At 44.5% G+C, this 18,798-nt stretch overlaps 1 protein-coding gene and 1 long non-coding RNA gene across 2 annotated transcripts in view; both read left to right on the top strand.

Moving 5' to 3' along the window:
- Positions 1-947, top strand: part of usp43a (ubiquitin specific peptidase 43a) — an 83,110-nt gene extending 82,163 nt beyond the window's left edge. Inside the window, exons 13-14 of the mRNA XM_031563793.2 lie at positions 122-280; positions 656-947. Of these exons, the coding sequence (XP_031419653.2) occupies positions 122-280; positions 656-924 (428 nt within the window). The 3' untranslated portion in view covers positions 925-947. The remainder of the gene's footprint in view (positions 1-121; positions 281-655) is intronic.
- Positions 948-2,759: 1,812 nt separating this feature from the next.
- On the top strand, positions 2,760-6,020 carry LOC122128903. The gene is made up of 2 exons (XR_006151691.1): positions 2,760-3,365; positions 3,417-6,020. It is a non-coding gene; the product is annotated as an uncharacterized LOC122128903 (long non-coding RNA).
- The last annotated feature ends 12,778 nt before the right edge of the window (positions 6,021-18,798 follow it).

The following is an 18,798-nucleotide window of genomic DNA, read 5'->3' as shown; positions in this document are numbered from 1 at the left end:
CATTTATCCAAAGCGACGCACAAAGGAGAGAACAACAGTCCTTGTATGTGTTCTGCTTATAGCTCATCAGTCTTCATTGCAGTCCGTGGTTGTTTCATAACTCTGTGTGTGTCCTCTGCAGCATACTGTAGGAACTCAGTGGACGGCCAGTGGTACAGCTATGATGACAGCAGTGTGGACCTGGTGCCCGATGAGGAGCTGCGGACGCGCGGCGCCTACATCCTCTTCTACCAGCGGCGCAACGCCATCCCGCCCTGGTCTGCCAACAGCTCCGTCAGGGGTGAGGGAAGGGTTGCACTTAACATCTCAGGAAGCTGAGTCATCTAAACGCTATCGTTACATCCATGCAAACGTGCTCAGTAGGGTCCCCTATTATGGGGGGTCCACCATGGCACACGAGCCATAACGCAGTTCTCCATGTTTCATTTTTACTATACGAAGAGTGTGGTGGTCTTGTTGTTCACTGTTGAAAATACTGGAACGAAGGACTAGTTGGTCAAATGTCTCTAGGCCTAAATGGTTGATAGTTTCTTTGGCCCTATACTACATACATATCTACAAATTAAGCAATGTACATAAAGTATAGTGCGATCACATATAACTACTATGACCTCCATATGACCTCTGACCTTTGATTACTGTGTGCCTCCAACAGGTTCCACCAGCTCCTCCATGTCTGACCACTGGTTGATCCGCCTGGCGGGGGAGAGCAAGAGAGGGAGCGTGGTCTCACGGAGCTCCACCACCTGCCCCTCCTCCATCCCAGACTCCCCCGAGTCCCCGGTCTTCCACGAGGAGCCATCCAAAGATGAGAGAGGTTTGTCATTACTGTCTTCCGCCATGCTCAATAGAGTCTCCATTAACTTGCTGGGCATTTGGGCTATTATTTCCATTAAAAATAGGAAGATCAAAGTAATTCAGTAATTCCTGCGTTATTATGAGAACAACATCAAAGAGCTGATTTCTGAAATACATTTTGTTTCTGGAGCTGAGTGTATTCGCCTTTGTACTGATGCCCAAATTGTTGCTTATTTCTTCCCCTACCTCCCTTCCAGGTGGCTCTGAGTTCAGGCCCTTTGCTCGGGGCATCAAGGGCCGCAGCGTGAGCATGAGGGCGCCCACCAAGACCAAGGACACCCTCAGCAAAGTCCTGCCCCTGCGCTGGTCCTTCGGCTCCAAGGACCGACGCAAACCGGCCACCACCACTGCTCCCGAGGGGGTTGCCCCCGCCCCCGCCCCCGCCCCCGTGGAGCTGGTGGAGTACCTGGAGTCGGGCCGGAGGCCGCGCTGCACCAAGGACTCCATCATCACTCTGATGAGCAGCCCCTCCACCAGGGAGGGCCCCAAGGGCCAGCAGCCCACCACCCCCTCCAGCTCCTCCAGCCTCAGCTGCATCGGCAGGTCCTCTGAGGAGCAGGCCGACCTCCGCAAGACCCCCGAGGGCCCGCGGGGGCAGAGCGCCGACAGGACGACGGGCAGCAGTCCGAGGCGCAGCAGCAGCAGCACCACCGCCACCAGGCAGCAGCGAGACGACGACACCCTCGGCAGGAGGAGCACCAGGAAGCCCAAGCAGGACCAGGGGGCCAAGATCCAGCATTCGCAGTCCATGAGGGGGTCCAGCTCTGGGCTCCAGCCCAGCCCGAGTGCACATTCAGGCCTGGACTCGAGGCAGCAGAGAGGCAAGGGGGACGCGGCCGAGGAGCTCCCAGACGGAGACAAGGGCAGAAGGGGAGAGGAGTCGAAGGCACACGACGGGCTGCTGTCCTTCCTCAAGGGGGGTTTCCTCAAGAAGGACTCCATGCGCCGGTCCCGGGACAGTGACTGGGGGAGGGGCAGTGATGCAGGGAGCAGGAGCCTGTCCAAGCTGTCCCTGTCCAATGGGGGCCCCAACGGGGGCCCCAACGGCACCGCGGAGGGCAAGAGCGGCGGCTCCGCACGGGGTCGCCACGGTGACGAGCTGGCCAACGGGAAGGTGGTGCGTAGCAGCATGCCGGACATCAAGCGCTCGCAGAGCTCCTCCAACATCCAGAGCAAGGCCGACCCGTCGCTGCGGCGGACCGCCTCCCTGCACCGCAACGGCCTCTCGGCAGCACCGGCACGGAGCCTCACCGCGGACAAGGCCTCGTGCGGGACCCTGCAGAGGAGCCGTTACAGCAGCACCAGCCTGGGGAGGAAGAGGACCGTCCCTGAGTCCAGCTTCTGAGACTCGCTCGGACCCTGACCCTAACCCTAACCGTGACCCTGACCCTGACCCTAACCATGACCCTGACCCTAACCATGACCCTGACCCTGACCCTGACCCTGACCCTAACCGTGACCCTGACCCTAACCCTAACCATGACCCTGACCCTAACCATGACCCTGACCCTGACCCTAACCGTGACCCTGACCCTAACCGTGACCCTGACCCTAACCGTGACCCTGAGCCTAACCCTGACCCTGACCCTAACCGTGACCCTGACCCGCTCAAAGCAATAGCACACAAGGACACAGGAAGTGCACAAGTACTGCTGTCCTATTGGCGGAGGAGGGAGTATGCAAAGCTACAGAGAGGAAAGGGAAACTTGCCTATGAGAACAAGGAAGGAGGGAGCTACCCAGTGTTTTTATTTGAATACTTTTGTTTGTTTGTTTAATACCATTACAGTTGATGACAAGTGCCTCTGTGACGGCCCCAGGAATGGAAGCACATCTTCCTGTTCACACTGGGGGGTGACCATTCTTTGGTTTGGACGTGTGAACCTTGACCTGTAGGTTCATGTCCTGAGCATTCTATGGTTTGGACGTGTGAACCTTGACCTGTAGGTTCATGTCCTGAGCATTCGATGGTTTGGACGTGTGAACCTTGACCTGTAGGTTCATGTCCCGAGCATTCTATGGTTTGGACGTGTGAACCTTGACCTGTTGGTTCATGTCCCGAGCATTCTATGGTTTGGACGTGTGAACCTTGACCTGTAGGTTCATGTCCCGAGCATTCTATGGTTTGGACGTGTGAACCTTGACCTGTAGGTTCATGTCCTGAGCATTCTATGGTTTGGACGTGTGAACCTTGACCTGTAGGTTCATGTCCTGAGCATTCGATGGTTTGGACGTGTGAACCTTGACCTGTAGGTTCATGTCCCGAGCATTCTATGGTTTGGACGTGTGAACCTTGACCTGTTGGTTCATGTCCCGAGCATTCTATGGTTTGGACGTGTGAACCTTGACCTGTAGGTTCATGTCCCGAGCATTCTATGGTTTGGACGTGTGAACCTTGACCTGTAGGTTCATGTCCTGAGCATTCTATGGTTTGGACGTGTGAACCTTGACCTGTAGGTTCATGTCCTGAGCATTCTATGGTTTGGACGTGTGAACCTTGACCTGTAGGTTCATGTCCTGAGCATTCTATGGTTTGGACGTGTGAACCTTGACCTGTAGGTTCATGTCCTGAGAACATGTTGATGCTGTGAGTATCAAAGGTGAAGAGCTGAATGAAGAATATGTTGGTATGATCTTATGTGGTACCAAAAAAACTGATTTGTTTTTTACTTACTTTGTAAACAAATGTTTATTGAAGGTCTATTTAACTATTGCAAAGAGAGGGACCATCTGTGACTACACAATATAACCGCTGCTAGCTTGTTTTGTTATTGTTTGTAAAGATTTAACAATAGAGATTATAATAATGCACTTTTAAAGAAGTTGGAAGCACGAGTTGTTTTTCTTTGGTCTACATTGTGCAAGATGTCAAAAAATAACTGTTATTCCACAAAACGATCTTTGTGCAAAAATGTAACTCCAGAAGAAACCCCAGAGCAGATCAATTAATATATACACATGAATGATTAAGGGTTTACATTAATGTAAAATGATCTAATAATATGTTACACTCGGTAAATGCTTATATAATTTTTGTAATGTGGTGTGATGGATATAATTGTGAACTGATTAATCTCTAACTTGCAAGGTTTTATATTTCCTTGAAACGCTGCCTTTCTCCAATTTCTTTGTGTTTATTTACTTTTCACCGTGTCAAACACTCCCCCAAAACACAGTAACTATTCAGTGACTATTTGTGCAAACATAGCTTTACACTGATCTTCATTTCACCTCAAATGCAGTTGAAGAGCCAATATGTTTGATAAACAAATGTAGCTTGTTTCCAGTTATCAAGTACTGTACGGTTATGACAGCACAGCATTGAGTTCAATGTATAGCATGATGAAACCCTTTCTTAATATGAGCTTACCACAGTATCAGTCTACAGTTTGCTTACAGCAAAACCTGGTTCAGGTGTGTGTAGCTGCAGTTTTTTTAAGTTGGAGGATTGAACATAACTAAGTCTAGACCAGGCGATGTCACTCTAAGGGAGTGTGTAATGATTTTGGATCCATTTCTTATAATATTTGTCTAAGGCCATTAACTTCCAAACATATTTGATAATCAACTGCATTTCAGGCAAGTGTCTAATCTGTGTAAAAAAAGAGAGAGAGTCTCATCAGGATATGAAAGACCTCCTGGACCTCAACTAAAGCAGGCCTGGTACACCACGAGGAGAAGCCCCCTGTGTCCCTCCTGTACAGTCAGAGGGATCTGCGCTGTGTGTTCTATACGTTCTAAATGTGGCGTATATGTTCTGTGCGTTTGCCAAATGGAGTGCACCGCTGCTGTCAGACTCAGCTGGTTCGAAGTGAAGGAAGCAATAAAGATTGAAGTCACAGATTCCTCGTAAGTGTTTTTCAAATACTACTGCAGTACTATGAATGTGTTTATAGCTAAAAAAAACAAAACAAATAGCAAAATATTTATGTTTAGGTGTCTCGCAATAGCAGAAAGGTATAGATTGAAGTATAATGGGTGTGTGTGTGGCGTAACTTCAGCGTTGTTCACATTTTCTTTCCTGCTTTTTGTAATGATACCTCCTGATGATGCGTCATGACGGTGCAACCTACTGTGTACACCAAAGCAGAAACACTACCAATGTCGAAGAGCCAAAGTGCTGGCACCGTTAATATCATATATTATAATATTATAATATTATAATATATGATATTAATATATTATACAACATAATGCCCAGCACTGGTATTACATCATTTGACAGAGTATAACTTGTTCTCTCATCAGTTATGTGTAGTAATGAGGGGATGCTGGCTCCACTGTGAAGTGTAGTTGTGATGTGCTTTTCACAACAGGATGTAGTATAACACATCAAAAGGAAGGCAGCCAGAGAGAGGTTACCATAGCAATAGATGAGTAAGATGGCAGAACAATAGATGATTAAGATGACAGATCCGCCTGCTGTTCAGAATGGCCTTTCATGTGCGTTAGCGGGAGGACACACTTATATCTATGTCACCCAAATTGCTCGTCTCACTCGGTCGTTTGGTTTGCATTGTTGTAAGCAGACACACATGCAGTGCACAGCTTCACATGCTGCCAGTATAAGCTGACCAACACACCACCTATAGAAAAAGTATTGTATGTTTTTTTTTTTTAATGTCGTTTAGGAGCAGGACACCAGAGATCTTATTGGGAATCCATTCAGCACCTCTCAAGCCCAGACTCCCCTCATGTCTGACTCCAAACATTATAGAAATGTGCTGAGAGGATTTATGTGACTTGTTATGAGTGGACATAGTTGGTTTTCATTAATAAGCTTTTTTTTTTTTTTAAACCTTTTCTCTGATTATCTCTCGTTTTCTTTGAAACTTCTGTACTTGTGGGAAAACAAACACCCAAAAGAGCACTTATGTTGAAAAAAAACGAATCTAAGAATGAATTTACTCTCAGTTCCTTGTGTGTGCAATGTTTCATATGCAACTTTTATAAGGTTTTTATAATGGCATTGTACATACAGAAAGGGAAGTTTGACTAAGGCTGGCCATGTAGCCTTGCTTAGAGGGGAGAGGAAATCACGCACAAGTGTACATGATGTGCTACTGCTTCAGCTTTGCTTTCTATTTGCCTATGAAGTCTGCTATATGTAAAATACCATTTTTATTTTTGAATACTGCAAAATAAAACACATTCTTTATCACACTTTGGCTGTGGATGGATGGTGTGCAGTGGGTGCTATGTATTGTGTTGTTTACACCCTTATAAGCATGAGAACATGGTAATGATTTTACAGATATTTTGAGAGATAAGTATGATGATTCACCTCTAGATGGATGGCAAGAACATAAAGGGTTGGGAGCTCTGTGCTTAATGGAAGATGTTTTCCTTTATTGATTCAGGGATCTATATCCAGCCTCTGAGTGAAACCTATGAGCACCAGGTGTGAATATGAACATCATGGCTTGAATGCGGAGTAGGGAAGAGCGAGGCATGTCTTCACACTTTTCAGTCTTTCTCACAATGACTGCAAAAAAGACATCATAATGAGGGATTTATTTTTATGTTATATCCAGAACTGAACTCAACGCCATAAGTGAACAAAAAAGTAACCCATCATTTCCAATAAATACACATATATATACCAAATCATACCTCTCGGTTAAAATGATGGTAGACTAAATCTAAGACAAAGACCTGTGGGCTGCCAGTCATAATTCTGGCAAAATATAAATGGCCTCTCCTCAGGTAGCCTACATGCATGGTCCAGAAAATGATGACGACCAAAGATGAAACCATAGGCATGGTCAGACATGACAACACCTCTGGGCAACCTGCTTTTGGCAAGCATTCTGGTGCTGGAATAAGGTGTTTGGACTTCTCTTCCAACCGACATCTCAGACGCTTGAACCCGTCACATTACTGTCACACTACTGATTAGGTAGAACAGTACATGATGGGACTCCATCGCACATCCACACTCATGTCAAGCTGACACACATGCCCAAACTGTTGAGTGTCTGTGGTGGTGTTTGATGGATATCTGCCCCTCAGATCTCAGTCTCTGTTCTCACAGTCAGGGGCCTCTGACTCTCCTGCTGTTTTGACCTTATTGAAGCGGTTTCACAATATGGCTTAATTGCTCCCTTCCTTTTTAAAAGCACCCTACAACTGAAATGACACATCTTCACTAAAGTACTCAGTGTACAACAGTTGCGTTCTTGATCTGTCAAGGAATATGATGGTAAATTATGAGTATACTGGGGCAACTAATTCAATACTAAAGGCAGGTCAGATCCCAATCCTTGTGTAATATTTGTGATCACCTCTGAAGTAATAAACAGGTGCATACTGGGTGCACTTGAATGAGCGTAACCGAGTTCATGCGCATCCCTCTACCATTTGAAATGGACTCTCTCAAGACAGTGGGAGGTTCAAAGTGCTACCATATCCAGGAGCACAGTCCACACATAAGCCCTGGCCTTAATTGCGCTCTGAACCACTCATTCTAGTGATATGTAGTTCTCTCCAAAAGGTAAGCCCACAACATATTACTGAATGGGCACACATATGATGAGACACCAATAAATGGGGCCAAGCAATTCTGCAATGTTATCTTGCACTATGTTTTAAAAAATAGTAATTTTCATTCACACTGGGAATGATTGATAGAAAATATCAATTTACTGAAACTAATGGGATGGATGATGGATTTTTTTCATCTTTTGAAGTCATACCAAGCCTCCAAACTGAAAAACGTACTGTAGTGAAATGATAAGATGAACATATAATATTTGCATTCATGAATTTAGACACGCATGCAATCTTTTTTGTCGATCTTCACAAGCAGGAGATAAGAATGAGTAAATGCATGCACGCTTGTTTGAAGCACATATTGAATCCTTTCCCTCGCAGGAAGATCAGAGCGGCTTCTGAGATATCACACCTGTCATGCTGACGGAAACTGGATCACCGGGGGAGTGGAAATAAATCCTCCCCCATCGTGCTCTTTACCGGGTGGATCAAAAAAGTGCAACATCCCCGCTGACTCCATATGATGACCTGCAGAGAGATGTCTGTTTTATTAGAAAACGAAAGGCTTTCACAACCTTCTTACAAGTTAGAGCACTGTCACTGGGTAGACATCCATATGCAACCTTTACCATTACTGAGTGTCATGTGTTGAGACATGTTTTTCATTAATTATTTTATTTTATACACAATCAATTTCATATAACACCAGATGTTACAAGATGTTAGAGAACAAAATAGAACTAGAATTAGTTGTCATGGTGATGGCGCCTCGTATGGCTGCCTAGGTGTGTTGGTGCACACTTCTATGTTTGTTTTTAGTCTCTAATTAATATTTAATTCTGTTTTTTTGCGAATCAACTCGGATTATTTTGTTGTATTGTCAGCCACTGTATTGTTTTGAGTCTTTAATTCTGTTTATTACGACTCAACTTGGATTTTTTTTCCTTATTTTCTTATTTTGTTATTGTGTTGCTATGGCGATAATAATAATATCGCGGATTATTTTCACGAGAGAAGAGCTACTAAATATCAGGGACTCAACACCATCTGTTTTATGTCCCAACTTTCTCGCCTCTTCCGTGGATTTATCAGACCTACAAATCAAAGGCCTTGGACACACAGTGAGACGGAGACGGAGAGGTAAACGCGCTGGAGCCCTGGTGCGCTTTAGGAGGAGAGGCATTCGGTCGCCTCTACCGAGTATACTCCTCTCCAACGTCCGCTCACTTAGCAACAAAATGGATGAACTGTGCCTTCTCATCAGGTCTAGCAGGGACTTTTCCCTTTCTTCCGTTTTGTGCTTCACGGAGACGTGGCTGTGTGGATTAATACCGGACTCTGCGCTGCAGCTGGCAGGCTTCCAACTCTTCAGAGCGGACCGCCACACAGAACTTTCCGGCAAGACGAAAGGTGGAGGAATCTGTTTCTACACTAACAGTGGCTGGTGCAAGGATGTGACAGTGATTCAATAGTACTGTTCTCCTGATCTGGAATCTTTTTTTATCAACTGTAAACCATTCTACTCCCCCCGTGAGTTCGTTTCATTCATTCTGGTCGGTGTTTACATTCCACCGCAAGCCAACGTGCAGGTTGCACAGCGCATGCTCGCCGACCAGATACTGTGTGTGGAGAGGACTAACCCGGACTCCTTAGTTATTGTCCTCGGCGACTTTAACAAAGGAAATCTCACCCGCGAACTCCCCAAATACAGACAATATATTAAATGCCCGACCAGAGAGGAGAACATTCTGGATCACTGCTACACCACAGTTAGCAGTGCCTATCATGCCGTCCCCCGGGCTGCACTGGGACACTCTGACCACGTCATGGTCCATTTGATCCCTGCATACAGGCAGAAATTAAAACTCTGCAAACCTGTTGTGAGGACATCTAAGCAGTGGACCAGTGAAGCTGTGGAGGATCTTCAGGCGTGCTTGGACTGTACTGATTGGGATGTCTTCAGGACCGCTACCAACAGTCTGGATGAGTACACAGAAGCTGTGACATCATATATCAGCTTCTGTGAGGACAGCTGTTTACCATCACGCACCAGGGTGAGTTATAACAACGACAAACCCTGGTTCACAGCTGAACTCAGAAAGTTAAGGTTGGAGAAGGAAGAGGCATTCAGGAGTGGGGACAGAGACAGGTCTATTGACACAAAATACATGTTTAGCAAGGAGGTGCGAGATGCTAAACGTCTTTACTCTGAGAAACTCCAACACCAGTTCTCAGTCAACGACTCTGCTTCTGTCTGGAAAGGGCTTAGGCAGATAACAAACTTTAAGCCTAGAGCCCCCCACTCCACTAACGACCCACGCCTGGCCAATGACTTGAACGAGTTTTACTGTCGCTTCGAAAGACAATGGGACAGTCCTGATACCATCCCCTGTGACACCACCCACCAGCTCCAGCCCATCAGCTTCACCTTCCCCACCACAGCAGAGGCCTACGCCTCTCCACAGCTGCCCACCTCAGAGCACCCCCCCTTCTCCCCCACCACAGTGACGACTCTATCCATTATGGAGAGGGACGTCTTCAGACTCTTTAGGAGACAGAACCCCCGCAAAGCAACCGGGCCAGACTCTGTCTCTCCATCCATCCTAAAGCACTGTGCTGAACAGCTGTCACCGGTGTTTACAGACATTTTTAACTCCTCACTGAAGTCATGCCACGTACCAGCCTGTTTCAAAACCTCGACCATCATCCCCGTCCCCAAAAAAACAAAGATCAGTGGACTTAATGACTACAGACCCGTTGCTCTGACCTCTGTTGTGATGAAGTCATTTGAGCGGCTTGTGTTGCGGCATCTCAAAGCCATCACTGACCCTCTACTGGATCCCCTCCAGTTTGCCTACAGAGCTAACAGGTCTGTAGACGATGCAGTAAACATGGCCCTTCACTCCATCCTCCAGCACCTGGACACCTCAGGAACCTATACCAGGATCCTGTTTGTGGACTTCAGCTCTGCCTTCAATACTATCATCCCGGCTCTGCTACAGGACAAGCTTCTCCGGCTGAGTGTGCCTGACTCCATCTGCAGGTGGATCACAGACTTCCTGTCTGACCGGAGGCAGCACGTGCGGCTGGGAAAACATGTCTCTGACCCCCGGACCATCAGCACCGGTTCCCCTCAAGGCTGCGTTCTTTCCCCTCTTCTCTTCTCCCTGTACACCAACAGCTGCACCTCCAGTCACCAGTCCGTCAAGCTCCTCAAGTTCGCGGACGACACCACCCTCATTGGGCTCATCTCTGGTGGTGATGAGTCTGCCTACAGGTGGGAGATTGACCATCTGGTGACCTGGTGTGGACAGAACAATCTGGAGCTCAACGCACTGAAAACAGTGGAGATGGTTGTCGATTTCAGGAAGAACCCAGCCCCTCCCAACCCCATCACCCTGAGTGACGCCCCAGTTGACAGTGTGGAGTCCATCCGCTTCCTGGGCACCATCATCTCCCAGGACCTCAAGTGGGAGCTAAACATCATCTCCCTCACCAAAAAGGCACATCAGAGGATGTACTTCCTGCGGCAGCTGAAGAAATTCAACCTGCCAAAGGCAATGATGGTGAACTTTTACACCTCCATCATTGAGTCCATCCTCACCTCCTCCATCACCATCTGGTACGCTGCTGCCACTGCCAAAGACAAAAGCAGACTGCAGCGTGTCATTCGTTCTGCGGAGAAGGTGATTGGCTGCAATTTGCCATCTCTCCAGGATTTGTATGCATCCAGGACCCTGAGGCGTGCAGGGAAGATTATGGCTGATCCCTCCCACCCTGGACACAAACTCCTTGTGCCACTCCCCTCCGGCAGAAGGCTGCGGTTCATCAGGACCAAAACCTCACGCCACCTGAGCAGCTTCTTCCCGTCTGCGGTTGGCCTCATCAACAAGGCCCGGGACCCCCGCCCCCCAACACGGACTCTAATCCCTTTTTTGCACACTCCTGCTGTAACCTAATATGTGTATTGTTTATTGTTTATTGTGTATGTTTATTGTTTGCACCATTGTACCACAAAGAATTCCTCGTAGGTGAAAACCTACTTGGCAGTAAAAACCTTTCTGATTCTGATTCTGATTCTGATTCTGAACAGAGGTGAAAGTATTGTGCAACACATCAGATGAAGACGTAAGCCCAGGAGTATCTCACTATTGACTGACTCCTCACCTGGGGGAGGTGTTGGAGATGTGTATCCTAGCCTGTGAACCTCAACCTTCCGCTCTTGTCATTGTCTTTGCTGTGGATCACACACAGACCTCTATGTTCTTCCTTCGAGGCAATCATACGAGACAAACAATACATTCATCCAGGCGATTACTCTCCGTATGTACAAGGAAATATGTTGAAATATGCAGAAAATGCGCTGATGTTTCTTTTTCTGCCTTAGTCTAATTCGACTGCAGTGTGTGGATAGAAATAACAAGATCATTATTATGTATTTACATGATGGATGACATTCGTTTATTGCTGACTGAACATATGATTCAAGTCGGACAAATTAGACTACCTCTTCCCAGACGCTAGAGTCTTTCAGGTGGTTTAACCTTTTTTCTGATGTTCCCTGTCAGAGGAGTTTAAACAACTAGGGGCCATTGAATCTTACTGTTAATACACAGGGATGGACACACCGAGTGTTGAAACCTTCTCGGGGTATAAAGAATGGTCTTTTGCATGAACATTGAAGTTGTAACACTGGCAATTGTGTCATGAAACCACTTCTAGGTACCCTTTTCTTGACTGAAAGTGAAATATTGAAGTAGTTCTAAAGTATCACGACAAAATGCAAATCAGTCATTGTGCATGAGAGAGATGAAGTGGTGATTTCTGTAGAATCTCTGGAGCAGCTGAGCACTGAGGACTCTGAAGGGTGTCTGACATATCAGGAAGGAGCCTCTTTAGATTGGAGTTTAAGATGACTACCTGCACTGCCCGCCGCCTGGAAGGGGGAGAGGAGAAGAGGCTGGCATCAGTGAGAAGACCCTCATAGGTCTCATTATCATCCACGTTTGTCATGAGCTTCAAAGCTACACTAAAAAACATCTCGCAAATCTTAATTAGATAACTGCTGATAAGTGTGCACGTACAAAAAGAGAGAATTCATAAGAATTGCCCACCTGTTTCTAGGATGGAAATAGAACTACTATCGTTTCAATATTATATTATGGAGTCGCATGCATAGGCTGTGCTTCTGACTGCTTATGCCACCACACCTTTGCATGCCAGACCCTTTGATATGTCATGGGCTGATTCCCCATACAGTACAGATGCACTAAACATGCATGCTGAATCACTTAAGTGCCTTACAAGGAGAGCGCATATCTGAAAACACTGTTATTGTGAATCAGAAGGGCTGGGAAGGAAACACATCCTCGTGGGTGTCTCATTCACTCCGTTGAAGCGTCAGCTGATTTAACACAGAAGTACCTCCCGCTTTGAAATCTCCCCCTTTGTCTGCCTTTATATACTGAAGGCTTCTGAAATTACTTTCACATTGAATCCCACAGAGCCCCCTGACATGCTACATATGGGCAGTTTCATGAAGCCTCCATTGTTTTCAGTGAAACTGAGCCAATCGAAGTAACTACTGGGTAATGAGACAGTGTGCCTTTTCTACACACATGAGGCCATGCCAAGCAAAATGACGTCTGTGGGGTATATATGGACACTTGTATCCTCCGGATGATTCCATTGGCTCCAGTTTCCGCACGCCTCAGTGCTAGTTCAGTTTGGATGAGGGATCGACACCTTCAGCTTCAGATCGACACCTTCATCTTTCAAAAACTGAGCTCCTGGTATTCGCAGTCAATCCGGCTATTCCACAAAATATTACCATCCAGATTGGTTCCTCTTCATTGACCCCAAATACAATTGCTCAAAACGTGGGTGTTGTAACTGATCAACCTAATTTTTCTGAGCATGTAGCTAAGATCAGACCCAAATCACACACAATATGTTATACAACTTCTTGTAATTACTATTCCAATTCAGTTTTAAAGGGCTTGCCTGTGGGACCATTGCAGATGATTCAGAAAGGCAACGGCACATCTGGTCTGGCTCCCTGTAGCTGCTAGAATTAAATGTAAATCCGTCACCCTCACCTACAGGACAGCCATGGGATTAACACCATGTTTTTGAATTGCCATAATTCAGCGCTGTTCAGCCTCTCAACCACTTGACTGCTCTGATGAGTGTCTGTCGTCAAGGCCAAACCAGACTCTTTTCATTCTTGGTACCCCATTGGTGGAATGACCTACCTGGTGCCGTCTGTTCCAGTGACACAACCTTGGTACAACAGCACTAAAGGCATTTAGAAAAAATCATGTTTTTAAACATTATCTATCTAATTAGTTATTTTATTTATAATGATAAAATAAGAATAATAACAAAAATAATTATTGGTTGTTTTTATTTAAATGTGTATTTTAAATTGAGACTTTGGTTTGTGTGTAATGGTTTTCTAATGTTTTAAGTAATTTTGTACAAAAGTGTCTGCTAAATCCCTTATCCATTGCCATCTAAAGGAATAGAGTGTGAGTGTAACATGAGGGGGGTGGTGTGAAAGGTTCAATGAGAAGGAGAGCAGGAGATTCATGAGCACCTCGCCTAGGTGCACAAAAATGGATTAATTCTACCCCTGCTGCGACCCACAGTCCACCCATGGAGTAAGAGACGTGCAAAAGGGTTAAGACTAAAACATTCCTCCAGGAACCCTGTACAAAAGGACAGAGTTGGGAGGCTACTCAATGAAACATGCAAGGGTACTGTAAAAAACCAGAATCTTTCAGACCAACGTTCTCCTTGGCCTGAAAAAAATACAAAAAACATTGTGTCATCGATTGAATCTTCTCCCACTTCTTCACCTATGTCTGGATGCAGCAGGTACTCCCTGGGTTTTCTGTGAGCACCAGTGGGTTGTGACCGGTGTCCACTATGATCGTTAGTGGACGATTAACTCTACAGTGTTGCACAGTCAATAAAAGAGCAAGTGCCTTTGGCTCCACAGAGAAGTAGCCCTTTGAGAAATAACACACTGACCAGAGGTTAAAGGTCATCAGAACCTCCACTAGCACCAACAGCAAGATGGTAAAATGGGAATACTGGTAGCAGAAGTGAGAAGTGCTTCAGAGGCATCCATTTAGAGTCTACTAAAAATATGAAGGTAAGTCAACAAGAGTAGAACTGCGATAAGTCTGACGAAACGCTCCACAGACAGACAGGCATCCAAAGCATGGGCATTAGCTAAACTCAGGGGAATTACAGTCGGCTTTATTGGCCCCAACAGGACAGACTGGTTCCAACTCAAGCTCACATTATTCAGAACAATGCTGCCAAGTGGCTGTAATCTGATTGAAATGTTCTGGCAACACTGAACTAAAGAAAACAACATAATCTGAGTAATCCTCACAAAGAACTGCAACCAAGGTGTAACGGGAGCATTTCCAAACCCAGATGGTATTACCAGTTACTGTAGGAAATTCTTGTGGTATCAGACTTTTCCTGACAGAATCTCTGCAGAGGTGATGGGGGCCTAATCCACACACAGAGTAGCCCACGTCTCCATTTGGGCTAGTGGCTACAAGGTGCAAACCAGCTCTCGTCCACTGAGAGCACCCAATCTCTCTCTATCTGGTCAAAAAATAGATATATATTAATATCCTGAATGTAACCGGTAAAAAACAGTAAATCTCCATACATGATGGACAACTACAAAGATGTAAGGAGGATTTTCTGCCTCCTGAAACCTCAGCAATCACAGAGCGGGGTTGATTAAATCATAGGGAAAGCAAGATTTTAATTAAATAGGTTGGGTGGAAGCCTGATATCTAATTTTTAATAATCAATTGGCAATCAGTGACAAAATAATTGTAATAGTTTAGACCCCTGGATTTCCACCTGTAGACTTAACTAGATGTGTGTTTGTTATGTATAATATACTATTTTAAACTAGATATGTGTTTGTTATGTACCATATACTTATTGAACTAGATATGTGTTTGTTATGTGTAATATACTTCCTTCTTTACGAGATTAGGGAAGGTCTACAAAACCTTGAGCAACTAAGGAGGGGTTTTGTGCAGAATATGGTGCATTTGTTATGTATAATATACTTTTTTAACTAGATATGTGTTTGTTATGTATATTTTGCTTCTTTTCTTCTTTACAGAGATTAGTGAAGGTCTACAAAACATTGAGCAGCTAAGGAGTGGTTGTATGCAGAATATGGTGCATTTAAATTGTGCATCAAGTTACCAGCAACCTGGATACAATTGCCATAGTTACTATAATACTTAGCAACCAATCATATTTAAATGGAATCGGATGGTAGCATTATGTTCCATCTAAATGAATATTTAGAATATTTAATTTATTAAACAGAACATGTGTTCATGTAAATTACCTTTAAATAGAATGGCTTATTTGTTTTCATTTGAACTCAACTTTGTTCTGATGTGTTCATGAAGCCCTAGGCCTTGTTTAAGAAAAGGTACCTGTGATGAGCTCATGTGGCGCAATAGGCTTGTAGAAAATCGGCCTTTGATGTTGAAAAATAACTTTAAATAAACCTTAAATGAGTCATTTTGTATTGAATTTGTCTAGCTTTTATATAGCATCACAGTTTCTAAGATGAAAATATACTGTTTTACTTCAATAATCAATGGCACAATTTACCCCAATGCATTCTCTCTAAAGGCACAACTTACCCCGCACCGGGGGCAAGTTGTGCCACGAGACCACTTTTTTTCAGAAAGCTATATAATAATATTAATATATTTCAGATCCAAAGTGATTGTTCCCAGGGATGCACCACATCCTGAAATATATGTACATATTTTAGTTGGAAGCATTACTGTCATGGCCACGCTTTAAAGTCACTTTAAGTAAAAACTGGCACAACTCACCCCACTCTCCCCTAATTAAGAACCATTTTACAATAACTCTGGGACCTTAAAAATACCAGAGTGAATTGAAATAATCACAGTGAATGTTTCATCACAGATGTACATTGTATTACCTGTTATTACACTCACAATGAGAATGCATTGACATTTTCACATACTGTAATCCTGACAAAAAATAAATATCCATCTCTCAATGTGTGTGTGTGTGTGTGTGTGTGTGTGTGTGTGTGTGTGTGTGTGATTAGGCAGCAAATATATATAATTTGCAAAAGTTATGCAACAACCTCTATCTCTTCATGACACCAACATGTAAATAAATCAAGGAGGAGGTCAGATCTCAGATCAGATATCAACATACACATCAATATATATATATTTTCCTGGTCAAGGGGCATTTTCCTTACAGTTTGTCTCAATCACTTACGCACTATAACTGGGCCTATCAACTAAACATCCCAAGCCATGACACCATCTACTGAAAGACAGACCCTTTTCCCAAAACTATAAATACTATTCCCCCTTTTTTACAAGTTTCAGATTTGCTGAACTTTTTGTGCAAAACACACAATTCCTCAGATGGAAACACAAAGACAGACAGACAGACAGTCAGACAGACAGACACACAGTCAGACACACAGACAGACAGACACACAGACAGACAGACAGACAGACAGACAGACACACAGACACACAGACAGACACACAGATAAAAGGGCCACAGGCTAGTTCACTTGTTTTGGAACAAAGACCTTTTTTATGTACAAACAGTATTTTCATTGGTTTATATTGATACATAACTTGATATTTCACTGCATTCGGTGTTTGGTATGAATGGGTTGCAGTACATTTACCTTTTCACTGAATTCCAGTTTATTTTATAAATATTTATACAGCACATGAGTAATAATACATTGTACATGTCTTTCTACTGTGTTCATTGTGTCAAGAGGTTGTTCTGGGGGGAAGCCATAAGTGCCATCACTCATTGCAGTAACAGGTTTTCATGGTAGTGTTTTGAATTGGTCTCACCAGGGGGTAATAGCCATTTTCTAGTGTATGTGTATTTGATGGCTTGTGTGCGATGTCTGCTGGCAAAGCTGGGTTTAGATGTAAGATTACATGGTTTTGACAGGAGAGATTGGTTTTGACATGGAATGTTGTGAAGATTAGTGTGCAGTTTCCATTTGTGTCTATGCTCCATTTTCCAAAACTCTACTTTCAAGAAATGTGCCTTGGCAATCAAGAAAAACTGTAGCTGTAAACCTGAGTGTCAATTTTCTTTTTTAAAATCCGAGACTGAAATGTGAACAAACAACTTTAACATTACTTTTCACTAAAACACACTTACTAACAAACACAAACACACTGCAAACATATCCACAACCAGAGAAACAAGGAATAACATACACACCCTCCCACATTCCCAATGACACAGATATCCCAACAAGCCAATTATATGTCCAGTCCATTCTGTCTTTTTCCTTTGATCGTTTAAATCAGTCTCATTTGATCTGACTTCATGTAAATGTAATATCAAACAGCAATGGAAACCAATTTACACGTTTAACCATCACAGCCTATCGCCGTAGGTGCTGACCTTGACCCAAAAGCAATCTTAAATCAAACCTGATGAGTGAATGTCTTTTTTCACACAAAATCCTAACAGTAGACTTGAGGCAGGATCAAACAGTAGACTTGAGGTAGGATCAAAACAGAAAATTCTCCTCAGATCTCCAGGCTTAGAGCAGATCAGAATTCTCAACAAATCAAGGCAGGTAACAGACCGAGATCATATTAGACAAAAGCTCTTACAGACTAGGGAAGGTGTGATATTGTAATACATTTTTTTTTTTTTTTAAACAGCAGGAACCAGGGAGAGCAGGACTCAGATAACACAACACCAAACCACACAGAGTGGAGTAGCAGTGGGCATGGTGACCAAACCACACAGAGTGGAGTAGCAGCGGGCATGGTGACCAAACCACACAGAGTGGAGTAGCAGTGGGCATGGTGACCAAACCACACAGAGTGGAGTAGCAGTTGGCATGGAGACCAAACCACACTGAGTGGAGTAGCAGTTGGCATGGAGACCAAACCACACAGAGTGGAGTAGCAGTTGGCATGGTGACCAGTGGGCATGGTGACCAAACCACACAGAGTGGAGTAGCAGTTGGCATGGAGACCAAACCACACTGAGTGGAGTAGCAGTTGGCATGGAGACCAAACCACACAGCCTGACAGGCGACCAGAGAAAACCCGGCTAAGGATCTGAAGGACCGGACCGGATCATAACATGATATAAACCTAATAAAATAATCGTTATGAAGTTCAATCCCTGAATCGCGAGGTCATTGCAGGGTTATTGTGTTCACCCCTGTTTTCTGCCAGACGTGTCACATGACTTGTCCATCTATACGTCCATCTATATACAGTATATTACCACCATATTCACGTATATTAACTACACAATTTCAACAAAACATTAGATTGGCGTGTTCTACACCTGAGGTGCTGCTTCATGTGTGAGAAGAGCTCCATCTGTTGGGACC

Source organism: Clupea harengus, chromosome 26 (assembly GCF_900700415.2).
Source record: "Clupea harengus chromosome 26, Ch_v2.0.2, whole genome shotgun sequence".
Lineage (NCBI taxonomy): Eukaryota > Metazoa > Chordata > Actinopteri > Clupeiformes > Clupeidae > Clupea > Clupea harengus.
The sequence above is the reverse complement of the archived record's forward strand: the minus strand, read 5'-3'. Positions and strand labels throughout refer to the sequence as shown.